We start from the raw sequence: 24,018 nt of genomic DNA, 5'->3' as shown, positions 1-24,018 counted from the left end.
GAAAAATGACCATACTGGCGATCCCCATGTTACAGGGGTGGGGTTGCATTCCCAGAAAATAGTACATTTCATAATTTCCTGTAACAGGAAGCCATGTCATCTGCATGTGTCAAGAAACGAAAGCTGAAAAAGTATAGCTTTTCTTTATTTACTTTTTACGTTTTAATTCCTTGAGAGCCAATGTTTTTCCTTATCACATTTCTGCACAATGTTTTGTGTATTCTCTAAGTGCTAATTTTCATTGCCTCAAAGGCCATCACGCAGACTTTTCATGGTCTTTTCACCTTGTTCTATTTATTACCAATTGATGACATGGTTTTTGTAACATGAAGCGATCTTTGCAAGTTCATTGTTTAGTCAAGGGGCCAACTGTAATACTCTGGCCGTCTGTTTCATATTTCCACAAACCTGATCTCTCTGCATCTGGGAAGCCAAGCTAGGTAGTTTTGGAGTGACTTTGCCCTTGATGACTTCTCAAACCTCCTCGTCTCTTGTCCCCCCCACAACTTCTCTGGTTCGGAAACAAAATCTCTTTTGTATTGAATGTAGACATCATTAAAAAATTACAAGCGAGTGCAAAAAGGATAAATGACATTTCCATACTGTTTAATCACACAGCACAGAAACAGGCCTGTCAGCCCAACTTGCCCATGCAGACCAAGATACCCCATCTGTGTTAGTCCCACCTGCCCACATTTGGCCCATATCCCTCTAAATCTTTCCTATCCATGAACCTACTCAAATGTCATTTGTTAGAGTACTGCCTCAACTATCTCTGGCAGCTCATTCCATATACCCACCCCCCCTCTCTGTGTACGAATTGCCCCCGAAATTCCTATTAAATCTTTCTCCTCTTAACTTAAACCTGTGCCCTCTCGTCCTTGATATTTATATTTTGTTTTGATAACTAGGCCATATTTTGCTGAAGATTTGCTTCTATGTTTGGTTTTATTGTTCGTAGGATGTATGGTCATATTATTCGGTGAACATAAATCTAGTTAATTGCTCAATTGAGATTGTTGTAAAAATAAAAAGAGCAGGCTATCAAACCTGCAAGTATTTGCGTTATGATAAGCCATAGCTGAATATAAACATCTTTCTTTGCATCGTTTAGGTGCAGAAGCAGGAAGCCGAGACGGCAGTTCTGCGTCATGAGCTGGAACAGACCAACGATGAGCTGGAACGACTGAATTCAAGCCACTTGGAGGACAGGGCGCGCCTCATTGTTGACCTGCAGCGCTGTGAAAGAGAGATTGACGCTCTGAACGAGGTTATTGTGGAGAAGGAACATGAAAAAACTGCTCTTTTTCAGAGTATGAGCGAGTATTCAGAAGAGGCAAAATCATTAAAGGAACACAACAGATGTAAAGAGCAGGAAACTGGAGAACTGCAAGCGGCCTTGGTTAAGGTGGAAAAGGAAGGTGTTCTTCTGAAGGAGAATCAGTCTGCTGATGAGCAGACCATGACTAACAACCTTTCTTCGTTAGTGGAGCAGCTTTCCACCCTGGAGTCCGAGTTACAAAATACCAAGAGTGAAATTGAGGCCAAGGAGAAAAATATTGTGGTTTTAAAGAAGCAAATTGAAGAAAATAATGATACCATTCATGACTTGCGTTCGGAGTTGGAGAAGCAGAACACGTTAAATCAAGCTCATCTTGCTGAATGTGGACCTCAGATATTGTCACTTGAAAACAAGGTCGCCACAACTACTGAAAAGCTTAAGGAAATAAATGATGCAAATCAGAAAGAACTGGAAAACCTGAAGGCTCTGTTGGCTGATAGCAGTTCAGCAAAAGAAAAACTCGACAGTTCACTCAAAGAGAAAGAGGAGAAAGAACAAATTTTAGAGAAGGAATTGAAAGCTTTGAAAAACCACTGTAATAACCTTATAGCTGAAAATACTGGAAAAGACGAGGAGCTAGGGAAACTCTCCAAACAACTGGACAAATACAAAGAAGAAGCAGTAGGGAGATTGCAGGAGAGGTTGGGTATTGTTGCCTCTTTAGAGCAGAGGTTGCAAGTGGTTGACGAAAGCAATTCTCAATTGACGCTCGAAGTACAGACTAAAGAAACTGAAAGAAAAGAGTTGAAGAGGCAGATAGAAGAGATGACCAAATTGGTTCTTGACTTACAAATCCAAACAAAAGCACTGACAGCAACAAATGCACACTTGCAGACAACAGTGGACGAACAAGTTCGGAACATTTCAGAGCAAGCTAACCTTGTTAAAGAGCTAAAAGATGATGCCACTAATAGCTTGCAGTTCAAAGCCAGTTTGGAGTGTAGTAGGAAAGATATGTCTATTGAAAATGAAAATCTCAAGTCGCTCCTAAATGATAAGGAAAATGAACTAATACAGAAAAACAATGCTGTACAGCAGTTGGAGAGTAAAATAGTCTCTGAGATTGAGCGGATTTCACAACACACAAGCACAATCTCCCTGTTGCAAAAAGAAAAAGAAGCATTAACTGTAAAATTAGATTTTGTGGAGGAAATTAAATTAGCAGTAGAACAGCAGTTGCATGAAAAGATAAATGAATGTAACCAGCTGAAGGATGAAATATTGGAACATCGACTAACTACTGAGCAACTCCAGGGACGAGTGCAGCTTGCAACAGTGCGGATTGAAGAACTTCAGCTTTCAAACAACGAGAAGGAGATTGCTTTGACCAACAAAATAGATGAATGCACCTCACTTCAAAACCTATTGCACAAAGGGCAAGAGGCAATGATGGGGTTACAAAATCAGGTTCAAGCTCTCAATGCTGAGCTTGGGAACAAGGACGTGACTTTAAAAGAGAAGTTATCGGAATTGGATGGCTTGCATGTGACATTAAGTCAGCACCAGCTTACGACCAAAACCTTAGAAAGTCAAGTTCAAGAATTGACAGAAGAAGGTGAAAACATCAGGCAAAGGCTCAGTGATAAAGAATCCCTCTTGACTATCAGGTCTGTTGAAGGTCATGACTTACAAGGCCAACTTGACCAGAAAACTGATAGAGTTGTGTTGTTGCAGAAACAAATGGATGCATTGAATATTGATAAAGAAAGTCTTCAGAATGAGAATAAAGAACTTCACACATCTTTAAGTAGGTGGACTGCTGAGCACAGTCAACTGCAGGGGAGGGTCAATGAGTATGAACACGCAGCACATCACGTGCGGGATCAGGTACAGGCATTGGACACTGAAAATTGTAGGCTTAAAGCAGAACTTGAAGAGATGAAGTCTGCATTTCAAAGTAAAGTTGGTGAATATACAAGCCTTCAGGATCGATTGTCACTAAAAGAGGGGATGATAACCTCATTAAACCAAGACGTAAATGGTTTAAATGCTGCCACTGCAAAGCTTACATTGGAACTAGAAGAGAAACAGATATCATTGAATCAGCAAGCAAATTTACTGCAACAGCTCCAAGCCAAAACTTTACAATGTGAAGAGCAGTTGGGCCAAAATATGCAGGTGATTTCAGGGTTGCAACAGCAGGAGCAAGTTCTGGTGTGTGAAGCAGGTCAGCTCAAGCAGAATCTGCAAGAGAAAGATAAATCCCTGCAACAGCAGGGAGATGAGCTTGGACATCTCCAGAAGAAAGCTGCAGAACACCATGCCCTGGAAATGCAAAACATGGAAACCATTTCCAAACTTCAAAGTCAAATCCAAGACTTGACCTTGAAAACTCACGAATTGAAGCACACCATCGAGGAGAGAGACATGCTGCTGGCCTGTAAAGTGGAAGATTGTGTCAATCTCAAGACGGTTCATTCTGAAATGGACGACACCGTTTCACAACTTAGAGCGCAACTGGCAGCTGCCAGTTCCGAAGCTGAGAGGTTGAAGTGTGTTATTAAGGAAAAGGAATTGTCTCTCTCTCAAATAAAGGAGCACGCAGCAGCTTGCAAAGAAGAATTGACATTAAAGATGGAGACAACAGAAACTCAGAATGAGGCATTCCGTAATAAGTTTATTCACCTTGAGCATTCATTCTCACAACTAAATAGTCAAATAAATCAACAGATTTTTGAAATGAATCAGTTGAGAGAAACTATTGCACAAAAGGAGGCTTCAATTGTGGAGCAGAGTAAACTTGTCAAGCGATTGGAAGACAAGGCAAGTGAGGGTGATTTGTTAAAATCACAATTCAATGAGAGCACAGAGCTGGCTTCTGAACTCCAGAGGCAAGTGCAGTGTTTACTTGCTGACTCAAGGCGACATGAGCAATTACTGCAGGATAAAGAAGCTGCTTTTACCCACCTGCAGGATAGGTATGCTGCGCAAACTGAGCACTTCAAGGAACTGCATCAAGAGCTTAGTAGGAAGGATGGAGAAATGGCTGAACTTCAGACGGCACTTTGTGAAAAGGATATCACCATTGAAACCACTGAATGCAATACCAATACTTTGATGGCCGAGATTGAGTCACTAAAAGAGGAACTGCAAAAGAGTTGTGCATCATTAAACGACTGTGGGAATACCTTAAAGCTCAAAGAGGAAATGTTTACTATTAATCAAAAGAACAGGGAGAGCCAGATTGCAGCTCTAACTTCACAAAATCTCCAATATGAGGAGGTGATACAACAGCTTGAGGTGGTTAATCAGAACTTGAAGGAAAGTGATATGATTCTTCAGAATAAGTATTTAGACCAGGCACAGCACATTGAGAGCCTCGTGTTGCAACTAAAGACTATGAATGAAAAGTCAACACAGGAGCAGCCAGAAAGAATGATGCAGATTGAAAATCTTCATCAACAATGTGATCAGCTGATGAAAGAAAACTCTGCACTTGGTCACCATTTGAACACAGTGAAAGGCGAGAAGGAAGAATTGAATGCCACCCATCAGAGGCAGTTACGACAGAAATCAGAAGAACTGCAGGTGCTAGAAGAGAAGCTTGTAAGAATGGGCGAAGTTAGAGAGAAGCATGATATAATGCAACCTCTCCAGGATGAAAACAGATGTCTTCAGAAACAGGTTAGTCTTAAATCAGAGGAAATATTGAAACTGAATTTAGAAGTTAAGAAATTAGAACAAGATCTGATGGAATCAGAAAAGAAGTGGTTGACAGAATTGGAAAAAGAAACTGAGCAAAGCAGTCTGCTGACTGAAAAAATAAACTTTTTAGGAAACAAAATGGAGTCAAAAGATGCCCAAATTAACAGCTTACAAAACGCTTTAGATAATTTGCAAGGAAAGTTTTCTGAACAGCATTCGCAATTACAGTCCAGTTCAAATCACCTGAAAGAACAAGAATTGATGGTGTCTAACCTGAGTCAGAAACTCGTTGAAAAGCAATCCGGAGTGGATGAATTGTCAGCTTTGGTTCTAGGTCATGAAAATGCCATGAGCGAATTAAAACTTACTCTATCCGAAAAAGAAAAGGAAATTGAAAATTTGCGAAATAGTATTGCTGCAAGTGAGAATGAAATTTTGGAACGTGCAAAAAGCATGGCTGATGGGTTAAAGTCTTATGAAGAAGAGAAGCTCTCGCTCTGTAATGAGCTCAGCCAAACTAAATTAATTCATCATTCTGAGCTGGAAGAGCTCCAGAGACAAATAGCTGATCTTCAGGAGAAACTGAAGCAATCCCAAGGTGAGCTCGGGGAAAGAGAAAATATTTTAGATGAAAGTTTGCAACAAAATAGTTCAGTGCAAGAGCGATTCGGTGCGTTGGAGGTGGAACTTAAAAAGAAATCCCAGCAGCTGGAAGATGCAGTGAATGAAGGAGACAAGCATTTTGATGCTCTGCAGAAGAAAGAACATGAGGCACAGGTTCTGGCTATGCAAGTAAGCCAACAGCAAGAACTGGTGGCTTCTCTCAGTCAGCAGCTGAAGCAGAAGAGTGTTTCCACAATGCAACTTTCAGAATCCATTTCGAAGGAAATGGTCAAGGCAGCAGATGTAGAAAAGCATCTGACTGATGAAATGCAAGAGCTCAAGTTGCGAAACTGTGTGTCTGATGAAAAGATTTCCCGCTTTACATGTGAACTCGAGGAGCTGAAGCAACAGCTGGAGAAGCAAGATAGTCTTCTAAATGCAAAGGAAGACCAGTACCAGAGCATTGCCACTGAAAATAAACAGTTGCATTCACAGACCCAAGCAGTAACAAAGGAGAGGGATCTCCTGAAGAAAAAATGTCAAGCTGCACTACTCACCAGGAAGAAGCTGATGAAGGAAGTCAAAGAGTTACAACAAAGTGCCGCTGCAGATGCAGACGGAAGCAAGCAAATTGATGAATTGCGAGAGAGCTACAGCAAGCTTGAAAGCCAAGTGACAAGTGGTCAGAAGGAGTTTAAAGAGCTTGAAATGCACCTTGACGTCTTCAAACAACAATTGTTAGAGAAGGATGATGATATGAATCACCTTGGTGAGACTCTTTGCATGAAAGAGACGGCCATAGAACAACTACAGCAAATTGTCAGTCAATGTAAAGCGGAGAAAGATGCTCTGTCTGTGGAATTGTTTCAAGTTGTTCGAGATAAAGATTCCTCAATTGCACAACTCCAATCTGTTCTGGCAGAAAAGGAGAAGGCACTTGAAGATGAACGAAGCCAATTAAATTCAAACCTCGAAAAACTCAAAACTGCACTATCCAAAATACCAGATCACTCAAACACAGGATCACCTGACATGAGTGAAGCCTGTGATGATGATATTACTGAGGCCGTGGGTAAGCTAAATGCGCTCAAACAAGAGAAGGAACATCTACAAAAGAAGCTGCAGGCAGCAATTTTGGCTCGAAAGGAAACTATCAATAAAGCTCAAGAAAAGGACCGGCATCACAAAGAGCAGCTAGCGAAACAAAAGGAGGAGTATAACCACGTTTCAGAAAAGTACTCCATGCAAAGCAGAGAGGTAGAGGATGTTAAAGAGGAGCTGGCGACACTCCGAGATGCACATCACTCAAAGCTAACGGAGTTTGAACGCAAAACAGAATTAGTAGGGACTTTGGAAAAACAGCTACATTCAGTCAAAGGACTGCTTGATGATAAAGAAAGGATGGTGGAACAGCTTAAAGTTCAACTCGAAGAAAAGGAGAGCAAAATGCTTGCATTTGTAGGTCAGCATGAAACTGTTCATGGCATGGAGGAGAAATTAGTCAGTATGGTTTCCACGTTATCTGGAAAAGAGGCTGGTTTGAAAAGCCTTGAAGATACCAACAAACATCTGGAGCAGGAAAAAAATGACTTGATATCAGAGTTGGGGTGCTTGCAAGTAAGGATTGTTGAAAAATCGGAAGAGTCGGAAAAGCTGAAGCAGTCCATAAGTAGTCTGGAGCAACAACAGGATGAAAGGGAGAGCCAAGCAGCAGAGATTCACTGGCTTCAAAATCAGTGGCAGTCAACCCAAGCGGAAGCCAAAACCCTCACAACTGCTCTGGAGGAAGCAATGAAAGACATCGAGAATTATTCCTGTACTTTGGCAAATCAAGCTGGAGATGTGGATTGTCTGAAAGCCCAACTGTTAGACTTAAACAGAGAGAAAGATGGTATTCAGGCACAGCTAGCTGTATCTCGGGTGGAGAACGCAGAGCTTAAAGCAATGTTGAAGCAGGCTGAAGAGGCAGAAGAGGAGAGAATGCGTGCATCGCAGTTATCGACGGTGCAGTCAGAGCTCGCAAAAGTTCATGAGAACTTACAAGAGCGAGAGAGCACCATAAAGTTACTGGAATGTACATTGTCCGAGAAGGAAAAACGTGTCGAGGAGCTGGAACTGCAAATGCAGAAACAATCTATCTTTTACGAAGCACAAAGTGAAAAATTGAAGGCTTGCACCAGTGAAGTTCAGCAGAAGTCAGCAGATAGTTCTGAGGAAGGCAGGATTAAAGAACTGATGCAGAGAAAACTACAAGCAGCGCTAATATCTCGGAAAGAGGTTCTGAAAGAAAACAAATCTCTGAAGCATGAAATTAATGTCTTGACATCTGAAAAGGAAGAGCTTCTTTCCAAGATTCCTACCCTGGAAAGAAGCTTGGCTGAAGTGAGAAAACAACTTGAGCCCTTGCAAGAAGCAGCTTTAGCACACCAGGAGGAGAGGCAGAGACTGCTCTCCGAGGCTGATCGTATATCCACAGAGAAACAGAACCTAAACGGTGCCTGTGAAAGTCTGAAGCATACACTGGACATCCTGACTCATGAGAAGCAACAGTTGGATTCACTGAAAAACTCCCAGATGGCAGAGTTGTCAGAGTGGAAGACCAAACACGACGAATTAAAGCACGAATATGAATCTCTTTTGCAATCCTACGAAAATATCGGCAATGAGATGGATAAGATGAGGCAAATAGTTGAGATGGCAAGAAAAGAGAAACAGGAGGTGATGTTCAAGCTCCGCGATGGAGAAGCCAAACGACAAAGCATGGAGAGGCAGCTTGAGGAAGTTAGTGCCGAAAATGAAAAAATAAAGGACAAAATGAGAAAGTTTACAAAATCCAAGCAGCAGCGAGTTCAGGAGCTTGAGGAAGAGATTGAAAGAATGAGCAGCGAGTTACAAACTATTACCGCAAAGCAGAGTCACGCAAGCGAATTGTCTGCCCAATACAATCAGCTCCAGGAGGAAAGCAAGTCACTGAAGCAATCTTATCACGATCTTAAAGCAGAGTTTGACAAAACCCAAAAAGAGGAGGAGCTTCTGCTGAATGAATTTAATTCATCCATATCCATCATAGAGGAGTTGCAGAGTGAGGATGATTCGTATCAGGCTGATTTTAATGAACCACTGTCATTCGAATCCCAATCCCTGGAGGACAAGCCTGTGCTGAAGGAAGGAAAGGTTCGTACTACAGGGCAAGTAGGACCATTGTTGGCTCAGAAGCTTAGACAATTAGAGTTGCGCCGCACTGCCGAGACACATGAAAAAAACAATATAATTTCACAGCTTGAACAAGAAATAAAAGCTTGCCGGCGGGAGACTATGAACTTAAATGAAAAAGTCAAAATTTTAGAGGATGACAAATCTCTTCTCCAGGAAGAACTTGAACATTTCCAGGAAATGTCAGAAAAGGTCAAAAATGAGAGAGAGTATTTGGAGGCAGAATTACTTAAAAATGTCGACAAGATAGATCAGTTAACTGAAGCATGGAAGGCACTGCAGATGCAAAATAATTCGCTTGTCAATGAATTGGACTGCTTCAGAGAAGAGAAACGTCATCTGATCAAAGAAAAAGAGGTTCAGGAAGTAAAACTGGTGAAAGAATTTGAAGGGCGGCTTCGGTCTGCTCGGAGGGGTAATACCTCGTCCAAAGGTGAGACCAAGGAGCTTCGAGAACTGTTAAAAGAGAAGCAGCAGGAAATAATCATTTTGCAGAAGGATTGCATCAAGTACCAGGGGCTCATTTTGGACTTGGAACGATGTGTCAAAACATCGGAATCTACCTGTGATGAAATGAGCAAGAGTCTAGAGTCGATGACTGCAAAAGCTTCCGAGTCTGAAAGGCAAGTCAAACTTGTTCAAGAAGAACTTGCATCTTATAAAGTCTTGCTCCAAGACACCAGAACCGAAACTGAAGGTGCTCGAATGCAGTGCTTGGGGTTAACAGAAGATCTGCGGAAGAACGAAGAGAAGACAAAAGCTCAAATTACTCAGAAGGAGAAGGAACTACTTGAGATTTTAGACCAACAGAAAACAATTCATCAGAAGGAAATATTGAGATATGAGGATAAACTGGATTTGCTGGAACGGGATAAAGACGGAGTGGTTGCTGAAACCTTGGAAATGCAAGCTGAAATAAATGGCCGAGATTTTATGATAAAAAAACTGCGTGACGAGTTGAACAACAATTTGGCTAAGCTGGCAGCATTCACAAACTCCATGTCCTCTCTTCAGGACGACAGAGACAGGATTATTGAAGAGACCAAAAAATGGGAAGCTAGATTCCAAAGTAAGGAAAACGAACTGCAAGTAAAAGAAGAAATGTTGCAAAGGTTTCAAGAGAGGAGGTAAAGGTCAAGTCAGTCAACCTTCAAGAACTCCAATTCAGAACTTCGACGATGAAGCAGGCATTTATACAACTGGGTAGTAAGGATGCTGAAGCTAAGCATCTAAGTGAAACGGTGAACATGACAGAAGTTATTTGCAAACAGTCAGAAAAAATTGAAGAGATGGAGGGGTTATTAAAAGACAAGGAGGCAGCCTTATCTAGTTTATCACAGGAAAATAGTTATTTAAGCACACAGCAATCCGACGTAAGCCAATCTGTGAATGAGTTGAAAATGGCAGAGCAAACCCTGATAAAAAATCTTGCGGAAAAACAGTGGGAGGGTCACCAACATCAGACTGAATTGCAGGCTGATCTTCAGAAGCTGGGAGCCATTTCCCAGCAGCTGAAGCTAATGTTGAGCAGTAAAGATGCAGAGTTCTCAAAGCTTGTCTCATCAAAAGCCAGTGAAATTTATGACTATCTAGTGCAAATCCAGCAGCGACATAGAAAGCAAATAGATGACTACGAAAATAATTTGAGGATTCTCCAACAAGATAACCAGAGGGGAGCCAGAGCCATGAAAGAGCTGGAGGTCCAACTTGTTACGGTTAGGGAAGAAAAAGACAAAGCTGTTAGCCAGACGGGTGCCTTCACAAAATCGATGGCCTCCTTGCAAGATGACCGAGACCGCATCTTATCAGAATACACGGAGCTGGAACAACGGCATCTCGACATGCATTGCCAGAAAGATAGCATCATTCAGGAGAGTGCAGCTGAAAACAATGAACTGAAGCAAGAGATCAGAAATTTTCTCAACCAGATGGATGACCTTAATTCTGAAAACGCGCTGCTGAAAGCACAGTTGGTTCAGTACAGGGAGGAGCTAAACCAGGTCCTGTCTTTGAAGGCTAATCAGTCAAAGGAGTTGTTGCAAAAGCAACAACAGCAAATTAAGAATCTTGAGAATGAGAAATCCATCTTCAAAGAGCAATGGGAAGTTGCACAAGGATCCCTCAAACAAAGTAATGAAAGCCTAAAGTCCTTACGAGAAGAAAATGAGCGAATTTTGGAACAGCTTACAGAGCTCAAGGCTATTGGTTTCCAAAAAGAAGAGCATAAATATGAAACAAATGAGAGGCAATTAATTCGAGAGCTTCACCAACAACTTAAAACTAAAACTCGGGAATGCGAAGAACTCAAAAAGGAAACCACTATTAGAAAAGCTGACTTAAAAGAACTTGAAAATATGTTAACTGAATTTGAAAATCTGGCTCAAGTAAAGGCGGGAGTTAAAATGTCTGAAAGTGCTGATGGAATAGCGCAGGAGAAACCTGAAGAATATTTGGTGGGATTGTCAGTGATAAAGCAAAGACTTACGGATGTTATTAACAAGAACAAGGAAGTAACTTCTCGGGCAGAATCTTTTGAGAAAACGTTGCTGGCAGTACAGACGGAGAGAGACAGATATCTGGAGGATATTCGGAAACTTCAAGTAAGGCAAACATGATCTCAAAGTAGAAATCAATGTTTTTTAAGCACAAATCTTAGAAGGGACTTTTTAAAAGAGCACTTTCATTTACTAATGACATGCACGGAAACAAGCACTTGCATCAATTAATAAATTGAGCAAGATATTAAATCTCAAGGTACTGAATATAAAGCCATGACATAGCTCGTTGATGGGACTTGTTCCTCAGGATGCATACGATGACCAAATATTTGTGTATTTATTTATTTTTTAATTTAAAACATTCCAAGATGGACACAGTAAAGATATGTTGTAATCTTGTTTTGCATTCATGTGTGCATAAAGATTGAGCACTTTTTTCATTTTGCAGGAAAAGGGGGCTGGCCATCAAGACCAGAAATTAAGGAGCAGTAATGATTCCTCTGAGTTAACATGGTTCAAAAATAAGCATGAAGAACTGGAAAGACTTCTTCAGCAAGCAAAACAGCAGGAGCGCACAGAGCAAGATCTGTCCGCCTGCAGGAATGAATTGACGGAGCTAAGGTTTGCTTCTACCTGGACTGGGATATCAGTTGCATTTCTATTGTGCCATACGATCCAACGGGAATATCCCTCGATGCTTTGGCCAGCAAATTTGAAGTGTTGGTGATGGCAGCAAACACGGCAATCAATTTTTGTAGGGTAGTGTCGTAGAGCCACAAATGATTAACTCCTCGACGAAGGAGAATCCGTCTGGTTAAAGGAGGAGGACATTCAGTTTCCAATGGCTGAACGGCTTCCTTTAGTTTGTATTAGTTTAGAGAGAAAGCGCGGAAACAGGGCCTCCGTCCCACTGAGTTCGCACCGGCCAGCGACCTTCGTACACCAACACTATCGTGCACACACTAGGGGCGATTTACAATTTTATCAAAGCCAATTTGTCCACAAACCTGTACGTCGTTGGAGTGTGGGAGGAAATCGGAGATCCTGGAGAAAATCTACGGGGTCATGGGGCAGCTCATGGGGGAGAACACACAAATTCCGTATGGACCACATACACAACCCGTAGTCGGGATCGAACCCAGACCTCTGGTGCTGTTAGGCAGCAACTCTAACACTGCACCACCGTACCTCCTGTCTCTTTAGAAAATATATAATGTGCAATTCTCAATTTAATTTCTCTTTCAAGAGATGTGAGAGAGATGTGCACTTGGTTCCCTTGAGAATGCCGTGACAGCAACTAGTGATTGCTACACCATTTCAGAAATCATTAAGAATCAATTGTGTTGAGTTTGGAGTCTCAAATGAACTGTGTGTTTTTACACTTAACGTTGTGTAGTTTTTATTTTCCTTCGAGTCCATCAATTCATGTTCTTCTTAACTAAAATGTGAAATTAGTTAACCATTGCACATGATTTGAAAGATTAAAGAAAAAAAAACGTGGCTCTGTTGTTTTAGGTCGGATAGGAATTTGCTGCTTTCAGAGTACAGAGCCATGAAAGAGCAATATCTTGCAACAGTGGCAGACAGAGACAGACAGATTGAAGAGCTGAGGAAAATGAACCATGAAGCATGGCGTAGTGAACTGGGAAATGCTAGTGGTGTGCAGCAGATGAAGGTAAATATATTAAAATTAATTTGACATATGAAATACACTGGAGTTATGGCATCATTTTCCTAGATGTGACCTTTTCTTCCCCCCCCCCCCCCCGGTATTCTGGCTTTAGAGATATTATTATGTTCATTGCCTGAGTCAAAGTTGGTCAGAAAATGAGTCACCCAATTTTCTCCACTATAGATATTAATTCAGCCTCGCTTTTTAAACTATGTTTTATGTTGATATAAAGACTAGCGCCATTTATTGCTGGGTGTAGGAGTTGGAATAATTGCACTCTGAGGAGATCTGGCATTATCTGCTGGATCTTCCATCCAAATCCAGATTAATAAATCTGTCACTCTGCACTGAGCTTACTAAGTAATCAATCCTTACCTCATTTTTGTGGGTCATATTATTGAGGAAAGAAATTCCCACGGATGAACATCTGGTAGAGCTGCTGCCTCACAGCACCAGAGACCCGGGTTCGAACTTGACTGTGGGTGCTGGCTGTACGTAGTTTGTACGTTCACCCTGTGCCTGCATGAGTTTTCTCCGGGTGCTCCAGTTTCCTCCCACATTCCAAAGATGTGCAGGTTTGTTGGTTAAATTGCTTGTGTAAATGCCCCTTGTGTGTAGGATGTAAAAGTGGGATAACATAGAACTAGTGTACGGGTGATTGATGGTTGGCATGGACCCCGTGGGCCTGTTTCTACACATTATCTCTAAAAATCTAAATAATATCATCCTCGAGGCAGCGTGAAGTGTAGATGGAGTCAATGGAAGGGAGGTTGGTTTGTGTGATGGTCTGGGTGGGCTACGTCCACAATTCTCTGCAATTTCTTGTAGTCTTGGATGGAGCTGTTCACAAACCATTGATTTAAATTGCATCTGTAGAAATTGTTTGGGACATGCCAAACTTCATAAGCCTTTGAAGGAAATTATCTCCAGTCCATAGCTTTTGGAAGTATTTGTCAGGAGGGAAAATATGGGGCGAGCTAAAACTTGTGAAATGTGCTGGTGTGTCCGTACGCAGTAACGAGTTGATAATTTGTTTTTGTTTTAGCCGTTAGAAACTGTATCTTTACTGGGCATCGGGAATGTTGCTGAACAAGTCAAGTCCCTGGTAGCAGAAAAGAAACAACTGCAGAGGGAAGCTCAGGGTTACCTACAAGAGATTCACCTGAAAGAGTTGCAATTTCAACAGCTGAATAGCAAGGTAATATGAATGAGAGAGATCATGCAACAATCAACATGATGCAAATTGCTCACATTTTTGCCCAAAGTGCAGTTTCACAAATGTAATCAGGTCTTATCATTCTTTATTCTATTCGTTGGCTGCCACAGGCAACGCTGTGCATTGAAGATAGATCTACATTAACAATTCGGCTGAAAACGGTGTCTCAGGATCTGCGTGATACACAGTTGCGTTATGAGGACCTACAGCATTGCTACAACAGTCTGGAAAGACAACACCAAACACTGCGCTCATCCTTTCAGCACAAGGAACAAGTATGTATGGTCAGCCTCAGGTCAAGTTTAATTTAGAGATACAGTGCAGAAACAGGCCCTTCGGCCCACCAAGGCCGCACCGACCTGCGATCCCGCACACTAACACTATTCCACACACCCCACGGATAATTTTACATTTGTACCAAGACAATTAACCTATAAATCTGTACGTGTGGACTGTGGGAGGAAGCCGAAGATCTCAGAGGAAATGTATTTTATATGTTATAATTGTACCCACTCCATTGCTTTCTTTGTTCCATATACCAACCACTCTCCATGTGAAAATCTCTCAATTCCCCTTTAAATCTTTCCTCTCACCTTAAACCTATGCCTTTAGTTTTACTCTCCAACTTAGCAAAAAGACTGTGACCACACACCTAATATGTGCCCCTCATGATTTTATAAACGTCTAACGACACCCCATGGCCTTCGCTCCAGGGATAACCATCCCAGACTATCTAGTGTCTCATAAATAAAGCCCCCCCAAATCCAGGCAATATTCTTGTAAATCTTTTCAACGCCCTCTCCATCGTCATCACGTCCTTCTTATAGTCTGGCGATAGAAAATTCAGGAAAGAGTTGGTCTGATATGGAATATTTTTTGCTATTAGTCAAGTCAAGTCAAGTTTATTCATCACATACACATACGAGATGTGCAGTGAAATGAAAGTGGCAATGCTCGCGGACTTTGTGCAAAAAGACAAACAAACAAACAACCAAACAAAACTATAACCACAATCATAAACACACACATATTCTTTTACATATTAAATATTGGAAGGACAAACTTCAGTAAAGTTAGTCCCTGGTGAGATAGGAGCTTACAGTCCAAATGGCCTCTGGGAAGAAACTCCTTCTCAACCTCTCCGTTCTCACAGCATGGCAACGAAGGCGTTTGCCTCACCGTAGCAGCTGGAACAGTCCGTTGCATGGGTGGAAGGGGTCTCCCATGATTTTGTTGGCTCTGGAGTTGCACCTCCTGATGTATAGTTCCTGCAGGGGGGCGAGTGAAGTTCCCATAGTGCGTTCGGCCGAACGCACTACTCTCTGCAGAGCCTTCTTGTCCTTGGCAGAGCAATTCCCAAACCAGATGGTTTCAATGGGCAAACTCTTTTCAATGCAATGCTCTGTGTATGCTGTTTAAATGTGTGCCACTTGCAAGCTGTGCATGAAACAGCTGTCATGAGAGCCCCTTATTTCTTCTTCCAAAGTGACCTTTTAATTCTTCCTCAGCACTGCTCGCACCTGTACTATTGAAGTTCATCGTGTACATTTCCACTTAATTAATGTGTTTTGCTCCCCTGTAATTTCTCTGCATCAAATGTTAACCTTGTCTGTTTGATATTCCTTTGAAGATGGAATTTAAAAAAATTAGGAAAATGAGAGTTGATCTTATAGAGGTGTACACACTCATGAGAGGAAGTGATCGGGTAAATAAGAAGGGGCATCGAGAGGTGAGGGGAAAAGATTTAATAGGAACCAGAGGTGTAACCTTTTTACACAAAGGGCGGTGGATGTATTGAATGAGCTGCCAGAGAAGGTAGTTGAGGCAAATACTATGCAATGTTTAAGAAACATTTCCTGGGCGTGCATATTTCCGACGATCTTTCCTGGACCCAGAACACTGATGCAATCATAAAGAAAGCACATCAGCGCCTCTACTTCCTGAGAAGATTACGGAAATTCGGTATGTCAAAGAGGATTCTCTTGAACTTCTACAGGTGCACAGTGGAGAGCATACTGACTGGTTGCATCGTGGCCTGGTTCGGCAACTTGAACGTCCAGGAGCGGAAAAGACTGCAAAACCTTGTAAACACTGCCCAGGTTATCACCGGCTCTGACCTCCCCACCATCGAAGGGATCTATCATAGTCGCTGCCTCAAAAAGGCAGCCAACATCATCAAAGACCCATACCATCCTGGCCCCACACTCATTTCACCACTGCCATCAGGAAGAAAGTATAGGAGCCTGTAAAACGGTGTCGTTCAGGAACAGCTTCTTCCCTTCAGCCATCAGGCTATTAAACACGACAACCTCATAAGCTCTGAACTACGATAGACTATTATTATTATTGTTCTTTTTTTCTGAGTTTTTGTTATATTATTTTTTATGATTACATATTCTGTTGTGCTGAAACAAGTAAGAATTTCATTGTTCTATCTGGAACATATGACAATAAAACACTCTTGTCTTGAGGTAGATGGATAGGATAGGTTTAGAGGGATATAGGGCAAACACAGGCAGGTGGGACTAGTGTCGATGGGGCATGTTGGTCGGCACTGGGAACTTGGGCCAAAGGGCCTGTTTCCACGTTGTATTTGACTATGTTCAGAATCAGCCCAGATTTGAAAGGTGATTGTGACTTTACAAATACGAAACGATAGAACATTATTCATCCCTGGAGGGAAATTGGTTTGTCAACAGTCACAACACACATGGTACAGGAAAACTTGAAATTAAAAAAAAAAAAGAAAATGACAAGCGACTGTTGGCTGGCTGCCGTGTGCACAGATCCTTAAACGGAACAAACAAACAAATGCATGCGGGCTTAACCCAAGGATGAATTAAAGTTTCAGCCTGGTCTCTATCTGTGTTGCAGGATGAGACCAGTGAAAATGTTCCACCAGGAGCTCCACAGGAACGAGCCAACGTCACCGTGGAAATTGACAAATTAAAACTGAATGAATTACGGAGAAGGTGAGTGAGACAACGTCATTGGGTGGGGCCGCGTGTGGCAGCCTCGCCAGCAGCTGTCCGCCCTTTCATGCTTTTTGTCATTTTTAGTCTGTCTAAAAGTATGTTTCTGGAGGTCTTTTAGTCTTTTTTATGTGGGAGGGGGAACAGGGGGAACTGTTTCCAAGTCACTACCTGCTTGAGGATACGTCTTTTCTCCAAGCCGCATCTACGCCCCCCCCCCCTCGCAGCCTACCATCTGGATTGGCGCGGCCTTTCCTGCCAGAGACCGGCCAGAGCTTCAGCAGCGGCGCAGCGCTGAATTACCATCGCGGAGCGGGCGATGCCTTACCGGGGATCGCTGTGTGGAGCTCCGGAATGTTGAGCCGGCTGTTTAACATCGTGGAGCTGTGGTTTGCGGAGCTCCCAGCCGCGGGCGACACTGACTCTAACATCGCGGAGTCCTGGGACCCCTTGCCGGGGTCACCAGCGTTGAATCTCCGCCCAGCGCGGCCTGTGGACCGATTCGGAAACTCCATGCCGCTGAGTGTGTTCTTCTGATCCAACGCCGGTGCTTTGATCTTCCCAGCGAGAAGGCCTGAAACATCGGGCCATCGGTAGCTGTGACTGCAAAAGCCTCGACCACGTGTGAACAACGAGGAAGATGACTGAACTTTATTGCCTTCCCTCACAGTGGGAACGTTGATTCCGCTGTGTGGGGATGTTTATGTTAAACTATATCGTGTATTGTGATCTTTTTTTATTCGTATAGCTGTGTGGTAACTCAAATCTCACTGTACCAATTGGAGCGTGTGACGATAAATGTAACTTGAACTTGAATCCCTACGTACACTTTACCCACTTGTGATGGTGATTTTTCACATTTCCCTTCTGATTCAACTCAACGCTCCTTTCCTTTACTCTACTTCTGTCATGATATGCTTTGTGTTTCTCCTGTTTCTCTTCTACTGTTGGAACCAAGTTTGGTTTCATCAGTGAAAACCTCGTTCTTGGTTTTCTCTTCAAGAACAGTTCAGCAGGGGTTTGACCAGTGGTAGTGCGAGGTGTAAAAGCACTACTTTTGATCGGAGGATTGTAAATTTATTTTGTGCTGTGCCTTACATTGTTTGAAAGCTTTGGCTTTACAGTTTTTAAACGGAACATGGTGTGATTTTAACTCGTTCACCTGGCAAATCGGCAGGAATTCCAAGGATGCTCGAATAACCTACTATCTAGTTGCAAAGAAGCAATTCTTAGTGAATATAACCACCAGGGGGCGCCGGGGGGATGGCTGCCCTGCCGTCAGTCAGTTAGCTTTTTCAATCTTTTTGTTATTTTTAAGTGTGTTAAAAGTTTGTTTTAATGTTCTTCGGTTTGTTTTATGTGGGGGGAGGGGATCGGGGGAAACTTTTTTCAAGTTCTTATCTTGCCGGAGATGTGATTAATTTTCGGATCACATTCTCCGGGAGCACTGCGGCCTTCCATCGATGGAGCTGGAGGCCTCCTCGGACTGACTTTGAGCCCTATAGCGGGGTGCGGGCTTAACATCGGATCAGAGCCTGGGATCGCGGCCACCGCGGGCTTTACCATCAAGCTCGCAGTCGGGAGAGGCTAGTCGGGAGCTCCAACGTCGCGGAAGGTTCGACCAGCCCCGTTAGAGGTTAGATTGTCCGGAGCGGGGGAGCTGACTTCCCCCCCCCCCCCCCCCGATGCGGGAGCTGATCGCCTCGACGCGGAGGGCACAAACGCCGCTGGCTACGGGAGTCAAGATCGTCCCGTCAACGGGGTATTGAGGCCCATGACCGAGGAAGAACTGACTTGAACTTTATTTTGCCTTCCATCACAGTGAGGAATGTGTAGGACTCACTGTGGTGGATGTTCATGTTAAAATGTGTTTTTGAGTGATCTGTTGCTTTTAATTGTATGACTGACCTGGCCATTGAAATTCCTCGTATGTTGCAAAACATATTTGGCGAATAAAGTCTGATTCTGATTCTGATGTAACATGTTACAGAATTTTCGGTACTTTAACAGCAAATTGCTTTGTGCCAATGTTCCCTTATGATTTATCCCAAGTTCAAGTCAATTGTGTATAGTTTCATTAAATTATCATGACTCAATTGATAGCAGTCTTTTGCTTCAGTCAAAAGCTCTTGGATTCCAACACACTTCAGTGCATGGGCACATGATATTCACTGACGATAGTGTACTGAGGGAGTGCTTCACTGTTGAAGTGCTGACCTTTAAAAGAGGCGTTAAACTATAATTCCATCTGTCTGCTCAGGAGAATGTTAAATGTACCTGGAAGGTGATGGAGGGGGGGGGCAAAATGCTGGTCATCTCCAGTTTATGAAGGCCGAATTTATGTACAGCCCCAACATTAGTGTGTGGCTAACCGGTGGGGATGGATTTGTTGTTTGGTGCGGGGCTGCATGCATCTTTTGTCATTTGGGTACTATGTTTCCGACTTGCAAAACTGTTCAGGTTGTGAACAGTTCACAGGAACGGAAAGACGAGGCTGCAGATGCTGGAACATTGAGCATTCTACATTCTGCTGTATGAACCTCGGGTGGAGCAACATCTGCAGAGGGAATGAATTGACATTTCGGGTTGGGGACCCTTCACCTGGATTGAAGGCGACGACCTGTACCAACATTTTGTAAAGTCTGAATTCTGATACAGTCTGAAGAAGGGTCACGGCCCGAAATCTCACCAATCAATGTTCTCCAGAGATGTTGCCTGACCCGCTGAGTTACTCCAGTGCTGTGTGTCTATATGTTGTAAGGCTCTGATTTGCCTGTCGGGCATGAAAGGGTGAGTTGGGAATCTTAAGGGTGAGTTGAGGATCTTAAGGGCTCCAAGAGTTCACTTGTTAGTAAGTGACATTTTCCGTATTGTTGACGATGTAGGCTTGCGGAATCGGAGCAATGTAACGAGTCTACCCATCAGGAGTTGACCCAGTTGGCAGACATGCTCTCAGATGAAGAACTAAGGAGAGGTTCTGCAGAGGAAGCATTGCTTGCAGTTGAAGAGCGGATCAAAGCGTGAGTGTTTAAACCGCATTGCACTGCAGTATCATGCACAGAGATTATTGTCGTGTCCATCAGGGTATCACCCCCACTTTTTTCCTTTCAATGGTTGTTCTTTGTACATTTGACAATCCTGTGCGATCGGGGAATTGGAGAATGAGCAGGATGTTTAAATATTACAAGGTCCGTATGGTGTTTAACCTTGGTGGAAACAATTGCAATTCTTCTAGGGTAATATCTCGAGTGAATGGAGATAGAGTGGAGGATACAAATCATTATGTGTGTGTATATATAGTCGATCTCAGTTCCATAGCAGTGTCCTGAATTAAATCTATTGCATCCAAACATCTCCATCCTTCTGTTCGATAGCTCACCAAACTAGAACTAGACAGAGAGTGAGTAGAATTTAGGTGCTTGTATACTAACATGGTAATAAAATGGCACATCCATTTAGCCCATTACTTTTAACAACCTTGGAAAAATAAGATGTCATTAGTCTTTGGACGCACTAATGACATCTTATTCTTCCAAGGTTGTTAAAAGACACACGTTAGTTACTTTAGACTTTAGAGATACAGCGTGGAAACAGGCCCTTCATCCTACTGAGTATGCGCCAACCAGCAGTCATCCCGTAGACTAGCGCAATCCTACACACTAGGGATAAATTACAATTTTAACCAAAGCCAAATATCCTACAAACTCTCACGTCTTTGGGATGTGGGAGGAAACCTACGCAGACACAGGAGAAGGAGCAAACTCCACACTAACAGCACCTACAGTCAGGATTGAACCTAGGTCTATGGTGCTGTGAGGCAGCAATTAAGGCAGCAATTCTGTCCCCACTGTTATTTGATGGAATCTGAAGAACCATGTGTACACAATGTGGGTGGAATTACAGAATTCTGCTTGTAGTAGCACTGAAAGACTTATCCACTTAGTTCTGCCCCCTTTCCTCTTTGACATGCACCTTTGAATTGTTTTTTGTTTAAATATAATATTATTGAGTCCTACCACTTTTTAAGGGAATATAACCTAAGTCATAATTTTCTGAGTGAAAAATAATTTCTCCGCCTCATCCCCTGTCATTTTTTTTCAGTTTCTACACTCTTGCTTCCTCCAATTCAAGAAATGGTCTTTCCTGTTCTGCTCCATCAAACCCCTTGATGAGGCTTGAACCTCTTCCTGTCAGACTACCGCCCAGGGAGTACACCATTCAACTGGAATCAGACGAGGAATGCGAGGCTTTGTTGATAGACCCCAGTGAACAGGTGGTGGAACGGAAGGTGTGTATTGCCAATCAATTCTTTGTTTTCTAGTTTTGATCTAATTTTCTGGGCTTTTACATTGTATCTTGCCCTAATCCCCCCCCCCCCCCCCCCCCCCCCCCCCCCCCCCCCCCCCCCCCCCACACCCAGTGGGCAACACTGCAAAACCTGCTTCCATGTACTTACTAACTAATAAATAGGATATATAGTACATCGGTTTGGAGTGGGTGATTCAGGCAGACAACACAGAAAACCTGGCCTGGTTTCTTTTGTCCACCCTTCTTCAGACTAGGCCTGGTTTCTTTGTCCAGCCTCGAGGTCTGCATGTATTGCCCCTCCCCTCGCCTAGCAACTCCTCTTCTCCTGGGAGGAATGAGGTGTTTGAATTAGTCTCGTGGCTCATGTCACACTCACGTGAATTGGTTTTCAAATGCATATCTCTAATCCCTCTGTTTCCGTGATGAAAGAGCGCAGTGAACACAAGCCAAATCTCTAAATAAATGTAATACATTTAATAATCTCATCTTAACCAAAAGAAGATCTTAAATGTAGGAGACACCTTTCGGGGAATACAGAGAGCAAGAGAAAACAGCTGATTCATCTTCCCCCACCTTCATCATGCTGTATCGTGCAAGAATGGATACTTCACCCATCACCATTGAATCCAAGACTAACCATGGATGAACTGTCACTTTCTTATTGACTGTGACAGAGGATTGTTTAGAATCTAGACACCCTGTCCAATACTTCACCAGGAATTTACGTTGCTTGTTTGCTCATAAAATAGTGCATTCATTTGGATCATAGGATTGAAGCCACTACCACCCATTTGTACATTATAATGCAGATCTTTGTAACATGATAAGTAAATTCAAATCTTCACACCTGTACCTTGGTACTTTAATGATTAGTTTAATTCTGAAAGAACTAATTGGTTGAGGTTCATAAGTGATAGGATAAGAATTAGGCCGTTTGGCCCATCAAGTCAACTCCCATTCAATCATGGCTGACCTATCTCTCCTTCATAACCCCATTCTCCTGCCTTCTCCCCATAATCTCTGACACCTGTATTAGTTTATTGTTAGTTAGCTATTGACCTCTGGTTCTGTTTTGCAGGTGAAGAGTGGAGTGCTTTTCTTCAAGCGCTGGCTGCGAGGCCGCAGTTTGTACTGCTCGAAGCTGATGACTTCCCGGACCAGGTCACGCTACTTGGTCTTGGCGTACTTTGTGACACTACATGTACTTGTTTTCATGTGCCTGGCGGGACATTTGTAGACGCACTACAACGGCTCGGGGTAAAGGGGCGAAGGAGTGATTTTAATGCTGACATGCCAATGGGGAAATCCACATGAAATGCCCGACACTGGTTCTCCACATGGCTTGATTTGGTCATCGGTCTGTGAATAGTATTTCCAACAAATCCTCTGACCTTCCTGTCAAAGGTAGGATACAGATGGGAGTGACACCAATGTGTTTATCAAAGCTGCTAATGAGTCAAACACTGCTCACAGGTGTATAAATTAATCTTGTATTAAGGTAATGTATGAAATGTGTTGTCCAAATCGTTTATGGTTGTTCAGTGGCATTGTAAACTGGGCTCAAAGTTGTGCTTTATGTTCTCATCTGCTATCAAAATCCAAAGATACTCTGCTTGAAACGGTTATAAAAAAGCTCTATAAATTCAAAATTAGGTATATTTTTGAGGTGTTATGCAATGTTATTTAACTCTGCTCCATAGGAGTTAGGATGTCAGGCAAGGGTTGAGAGATTATATTTCTGCTTGGAAATGCATTTGTACATTTAAAGCGGTACTGCAGATTTAAGGAAAGCACTGAGTACATTAGAATATAATTTATCTATTACTCTCATCTTGGTTATGTTGTCATCAGGGTGCACTTTAGAACTGCACTTTTTGGAAATTATTTTGTTTGACAAAGTTTTTATTAAAAGTTAAAATGGATCACATGCTTTTTGACTGTTTTGTCACCTGTGTTTATATTTGAGTGAAAATCACGACCAAAAGATGGCCTGAAATTATGTTACTTGTTCACTGACATAATGTCTCTACTATAGTGGCTACCAGGGAAATTTAGCTACACCTTGACCCGCTGCACTTCTAAGGTAGCACAAGTATGCTGGCCACCAGCATTAAGGATATCGCACCCCAGCCACTCCTCCCCTCTGCTATCAGGCAAGAGGTATAGAAGTTTATAATCACACTCCTCCAGATTGAGGGACAGTTTCTTTCCAGCTGTTATCAAGCAACTGAACCATCCTACCAACAACTACAGAGCAGTACTGAGATACTATCTACCTCATTGGAGACTCTCGGACTATCTTTAATCGGACTTTATCTTGCACTAAACATTATTCACATTATTCCCTTTAACATGCATCTGTACACTGTGGGTGGCTCGATTGTAACCATGTATTGTCTTTTTGCTGACGGGTTTGCACGCAACAAAAGCTTTACACATGACAATGAATTAAATTAACTAACTGGTATTCAGTTGGAACTTGACTCTCCACAATGGATGTAATCTTGGTACAGATAAGTTTCAAGCAAGTTGTGGGTGCTGCATTTTAT

General features: G+C 42.6%; 1 protein-coding gene across 1 annotated transcript in view; it reads left to right on the top strand.

Moving 5' to 3' along the window:
• The window catches only part of LOC129705602 (golgin subfamily B member 1-like), a 74,473-nt gene extending 51,077 nt beyond the window's left edge, over positions 1–23,396 (top strand). Inside the window, 10 exon segments of the mRNA XM_055649216.1 lie at positions 1,115–9,922; positions 9,925–11,403; positions 11,750–11,922; positions 12,817–12,976; positions 14,019–14,171; positions 14,300–14,464; positions 17,064–17,161; positions 20,047–20,181; positions 21,263–21,449; positions 22,548–23,396. Coding sequence (XP_055505191.1) covers positions 1,115–9,922; positions 9,925–11,403; positions 11,750–11,922; positions 12,817–12,976; positions 14,019–14,171; positions 14,300–14,464; positions 17,064–17,161; positions 20,047–20,181; positions 21,263–21,449; positions 22,548–22,706 — 11,517 coding nt within the window. The 3' untranslated portion in view covers positions 22,707–23,396.
• The last annotated feature ends 622 nt before the right edge of the window (positions 23,397–24,018 follow it).

This window comes from Leucoraja erinacea, chromosome 18, assembly GCF_028641065.1.
Source record: "Leucoraja erinacea ecotype New England chromosome 18, Leri_hhj_1, whole genome shotgun sequence".
In the NCBI taxonomy this organism is placed as follows: domain Eukaryota; kingdom Metazoa; phylum Chordata; class Chondrichthyes; order Rajiformes; family Rajidae; genus Leucoraja; species Leucoraja erinaceus.
This window is presented reverse-complemented; position numbering and strand designations above follow the sequence as displayed.